Source organism: Entamoeba invadens (assembly GCF_000330505.1).
Source record: "Entamoeba invadens IP1 unplaced genomic scaffold scaff_1105074726713, whole genome shotgun sequence".
Taxonomy (NCBI): Eukaryota; Evosea; order Mastigamoebida; family Endamoebidae; genus Entamoeba; species Entamoeba invadens.
This window is the reverse complement of record NW_004443770.1, coordinates 190,679-196,178: the sequence shown is the minus strand read 5'-3', so window position 1 is coordinate 196,178 and position 5,500 is coordinate 190,679. Positions and strand designations below refer to the sequence as shown.

Genomic DNA, 5,500 nt, shown 5'->3' with positions numbered 1-5,500 from the left:
GCATGACGCACAAGAGGAAGATTCCTGTAATTTAGTTGTTTGGTTTACTATAGAGATTTTTTAAAAACTTTTTGAAAGATTTTTAAAAAAGTTTTAAAAAGTTTTTGATATTATGATCAAACAAAACCGGTTGAGAGTAAAAACATGGAAAGAACCCCTCACAACAAGAATCAATAAAGCTTAGTGTTTTTTCGATCCCTTTCCTTTGTATTCCTTGGCAGCGTGCTTCTTGGCGCAGACCTTACCGAAGTGCTTGAGAGCAGCTCTTGTGCTCTTCTTTCCTCTAATGAGTAAAGTGTCTTTTCCAGTTGGAGCTTTCATGGCAAGCTCATCGAATCTGAGGCATTTTCCACCGGCCTTAGTAATGGCTTGTTCGGCAGTCTTGGTGAATCGAAGAGCACAAACAGTCATCTTGGGGAGGACTGGCATTCTTTCGTCGAAAGTGACAGTGGTGATGCAGACGGCGATTTTTTGTTCTCTATCCTTGAGGAGCGCCGCAATTTTTGAGGTCGAGACAACAGGGCGGTTCACACCACTCAAGCAAAGTCTATGGTGGACGGTCTTTGCAAATTTGGATTGAGTTCTTTTGGCCAAAAACGCATATATTCTGCCCAACAACTTCATGTACGGATTGGTTCCTCTTGGGTTTCGCGAGACGTGCTTACGCTTGTTGTGTCTGTCAAGGTCAATCGCCATTCCAATCTGAGTGCTTCCCTTCAGTTCCTTTTAGGGTTCACTCCTATTTCTATTTGTACGAATTTTCCTGTTTATTTGCGCATTAATCCTTTTATATAAATATGACTATACATTATAATTAATTTTAGTATATTAATAACATTTGTCTGATCATGAAAAGGGGTTTCATTTTCCCGATTTTGTAAGACCTTTAACTGTGTGTGTTGAAACTAAAATATAGTTTGTTTATTATAATTTTACTTAATATATTATAATAAGTGTTAGAACTATTATAAAAAGATACTAGATAAATTATAGTTTAGATGGAAAGACAAATACCTCAAAGTTGTCAGATTGATTCATAAACTAAAAACTGAACAACGAAAAGAGATGCTTATTCGCCTTGAACCGTTTTATATGATGAATGTAATTTTATATATTCAACCCAGTGATATCAAAAGTTTTGAATTTGTGAGTACTAAGTGCCACACTGCAATAGAGATGATGCACACAAACCCAGTCACAACCACTGAAGTAGCAGTAACTTCACTTCTCAAAGTCTTCCCAAAGTTACACACACTTCAAATCACATCAGAAGCACTTCTAAAAGTCACCAAAGAAACTCTTCAGAACATCAACAAGATTCAATTAGTCGACAGAGATTTCTTTATTGCTGGCGATTTTTTAGAGAAGATGGTCTTCTCCACTCACCTTCCGTTAAAGGAAGACATCTACCCATATCTGAGGAATTTGACTATTCCATCTTCGAGTCTTGTCGACTTTAAAATGAACGCCGATAAGTATCCAAACCTCCAAATACTCAAAGTGTTGTTTCGTGAAGTTCGAGAAGTTAAAAAGGTCAGCCAAGTGTTGTTGAGTGTCATCACACTGCTAAGATTCAAAGTAGTCATCTCTGTTGGTTTATTTCATTCCCATCATTTCCACTCGTTGGACGTAAAAATTAAAAACAACATTATCGTTGTAACAAGAATACAAAGAGCTGACGGTAAGATGGATTTTGTTATTAATACTATCAATGGAAATGTTCCAAAGTCGCCACCAATCACATTGTATTACCCAAATAAACAAATTAAGACGGTCAAAGTTTCACCACCAAAAGACTTGGCTGTACCAACTGCACCACCACCAGTTATTCCAAACCCGAAAATAGTTTATAACTATTGTTATATTTAATTTTAATTAAATAAATTAATAAATTTATTTAATTTATTTAATAGTTTTTTAATATAACATTGATATACCATATGATATAGTATTATTTACTATTTCAATAGTACACCTGTAGTGCTATTAATTTGAATGAAAAATACAATCATTATTTGAGAAAGAGGCAAAATTGTATTATAACATACCAATGGACTATAATAAAAAGGTATTTCAAGTCATTATAACGACTAATTGCCACCATTGACACAATATTGCCTTTTTTTATAGAAAAGAAAAATATCATTTGATAGAAAAAGAAGCAAAACAACTTGCAAAACATTCACATGGCTTACACACAAGTTCCTGTCCAAATGCAGACGTACGCACAACCAGTCCAAGTTGTATATCAGCAACCACAGATGTACACCCTCCAACAACAACAAATGGAAGTCCCACAGCAACAACAAGCCGTCAAACAAAACACGTCATACTTTGGAACTGCACTCTTGTACTTCGTTGGATACATCTTCCCACTCATTTGGATGGTCCAACTCTTTTACATCTTCTCAAAAGACGAGAACACCAAGTTGTGGGGGTACAGAGCACTCTCTGCGTTGTTGTTGTATCTTGTTATCTCATTCATGACGTGTTACATAGTGTTCCAGCTGGATGTCGAGTACTGTTACACATACCTCTATAGCCGAAATTAATCACTTCTTCGTGTATTTTTGTTTTATATAACAAACTAAAAACAAAGCAATCAATACCAAAGAACTTGCAAATCATGTCTTCATTCAAACTCGAGACAGTCTTCCTCATGAACGTTGTTCTCTATCTCCCCCTCTCAGACGTGAAGACTTTTTACATTGTTTATTCGAGTTATTATTACTTATTCACAAATTTCCTATTCCCAAACACAAAAAAGAATACAACACATAAATTTTAAAGATCACATAAAAAACAAGTCTTCGACTCTACACATCAATTTCTTTCAATTTCATTCATTAAATTCTTTTTTATAAAATATAACTAATATTTATAATTAAATAAATATATTATATTATAATAATATATATATTATAAATTAAATAACTAATATTTATAATTTATAAAATAGATAATAATAAACAAACTGTTCTTTGTTTTTCAGTCTTACAAACAACTGTTTTGATGACGGCAATTTATTAAATTCGTCTCGAGTCATTTTAAATATTTTCAAAAATTCTCTGTCCGTTAAATACAAATCTTTTCGTTGCGTGTCGCCTTCCTTTGAAAATTTTCGTTTATAAATTTTGTTGTCATCAATCGAGATCGATCGTTTTGACTTCCTCTTCATTTCCTATATATTTAGTTTTGTTCTTATAATATATAATAAAAATATTATATCGGTCACTAAATGTACTTGAGTGGAATTTTTGTAATATTTCGAATATCTTTATTCCGATAAATCTTCAAAAAATGAAAAAAAACAAACAGGAGTTGCTTTTCTTTCTGCCTAATTTTAAATCTTTTTGTTCTCGATGTAACATTTTTGTAGTTAAATAATTATATTGAATAGTTTCATTTTACAAAAGACAAACTGAGAACGGATATTCGACCTGTCTTTTAAATGTCGAATGCTGTGAGTTAATTCGTTTTGTTGATCAAAGTGAAACCAAACCTCAAGAACATCAATTCGCTTTTTCAGTTGTTCGTTTTCGTCTTTCATTTTTTGAATTTCTGACCTACACTGATTTACTACAGAAATTAGGTCTTCTTTTTTATTGTCTAAACTACTTGTGGTTGGGGTTTTGTTCCCAAATTCGTAGGGCAAAAAACACTCTAGATTCACGGCTTTTTCCTTTGTTTCGTTTTGGTCAGCATTTTCAACAGAAAACGGAACTTCAACCAACTCATCGTCAGATAAAGAACTAATTGAATCTTCAGTCATTCTCACAAAAACTAAATTTGAGTTGATTATACCTTTTTCAAGTTTTGTTTGGTGCCATTTTTTGCTTTTATTTATCTTATTCTTTGTATGTGTAATTTAAAGGTTTTTTTATTTAAAATTATTGTATGGTCTCGGTGTTTAATTTATTTATTATTTTATTATTATAAATTTATTATAATTAGTTGTTTTACTATTTAAGTATTAATATTATAATTATATTCAATATGGTGTTGTTGTATTTCATTTCAGTTTAATTAATTTAAAATTGTTTTTTTAACGCCATTCAAAAATAATTAATACAAGTGCTTAAAACCCGATATCTATCAGGTCAACAACATCAATTTTTGGTCAAATATTGATTGATTATTATTGCAAAATTTAGAATGTTGTTGTAAAAACAAACTAAATAACATTTATTATTATTTTAAACTTTAAAGATACACTTATAATTCAAATAACTTTTCCAAATTATCAAGGTGTTGGTATCACCTTGATACCAATACAATAAAAAATGTCATTTGAATACAATAAATGGTATAGTTGTGACAAGCACAAATTATTTTTTATTTAGAGTTGGTGTTTAATATGATTTTTATTTAGTCTTCAATTTTCTTGCAGTTCATAGATTCAGTTCTTGTCACACCAGAATTCATTAAAACAACAAAAAAACATTAATTGTAAATACATTTGTTTATCATTTTAACCGGTTAAAAAGGACGAGACGCAAAAAAACGCGTTCAAAAATAAAAAAATGAAAAAACCTATTATTTTTTACCAAAATCAAATTTAAATTTATATATTTAAAAATTTTGGTATTATCATTTAAATGTTGGCTATTTTTAATTCATTTTTTTAATTTTTATAATTTGAATAAATCAAAATCAACAAAAATATTATTTGTTTTGTTTATTTTTCGGCTCTTTGTTCACCCAGTTCTTTTGCTTTTTGCAAATTTACTCCTCTGCACAAATCACAGACAATTTCGTGATGATATTTGCAGACATGAGTATTACACACACAACAATTGTATTTATAATCACAACTAGTAAGACGATCTCCTCCGAGTTTGTCACAGATACAACAATGGCCTTTTTTCTTTTTTTGATCAATAGTGTCAGGTAAAGAAGATGTGTCAATTATATCTACTCCTAGAAAAACAGCAATTATTCTTTTTTCATATGATGATACAGATTGATTAAGTCTTAAATTTGCATTTTTTTCACCCAACTGTAACGCGAGTTTTTGGTAGTATTTCAGTCTGGAATGTTTCGCGACAATGGCGCTAAGTTTATTTTGGAATTATTCTTCAAAAGTTGGTTGTTGTTTTGTGGTGTCTTCGTTGATAGGATCAATTTGAGATACGTCCACTGATTGTATGAATGTTGTTCCTTCTGAAGTCTCTGTAGGTTTCCTCTTCATTTTAGACCATATATACATGATATAAGAATTGTGGATTGCCATATCCAAAAGGTGGTAAAAAATTGCGAGAGGCCATCTTCTTGACACACGCTTTGTGGAGTACCTTGTCATAAGACGGTCAGCAACATCGACACCTCCCATAAACTTGTTGTAAACAAGATTGACATTAAATCTTTTTTCTTTGGTGTGCATTTTCAAATAAACAATTCTTGATGTCAGAATTGCAACACACCGATTTTTATCTTTAAAATTGACTAATTGAATTGGATTAACTCTTTGACCACCAAAAGTCTGAATTGCAATTACGTT

General features: G+C 31.3%; 3 protein-coding genes across 3 annotated transcripts; 2 read left to right on the top strand and 1 right to left on the bottom strand.

The window, feature by feature from the left end:
• Positions 1-180: 180 nt before the first annotated feature.
• Positions 181-696, bottom strand: EIN_429390 (60S ribosomal protein L18-B, putative; the record flags this gene model as incomplete). Its single annotated transcript, XM_004261896.1, has 1 exon — positions 181-696. One exon carries the CDS (start codon positions 694-696, stop codon positions 181-183), a length of 516 nt encoding a protein of 171 aa, XP_004261944.1.
• A 369-nt stretch (positions 697-1,065) lies between these two features.
• Positions 1,066-1,869, top strand: EIN_429380 (hypothetical protein; the record flags this gene model as incomplete). Its single annotated transcript, XM_004261895.1, has 2 exons — positions 1,066-1,590; positions 1,687-1,869. 2 exons carry the CDS (start codon positions 1,066-1,068, stop codon positions 1,867-1,869), a joined length of 708 nt encoding a protein of 235 aa, XP_004261943.1.
• A 317-nt stretch (positions 1,870-2,186) lies between these two features.
• EIN_429370 (hypothetical protein) lies at positions 2,187-2,552 on the top strand (the record flags this gene model as incomplete). Its single annotated transcript, XM_004261894.1, has 1 exon — positions 2,187-2,552. One exon carries the CDS (start codon positions 2,187-2,189, stop codon positions 2,550-2,552), a length of 366 nt encoding a protein of 121 aa, XP_004261942.1.
• Positions 2,553-5,500: the final 2,948 nt, after the last annotated feature.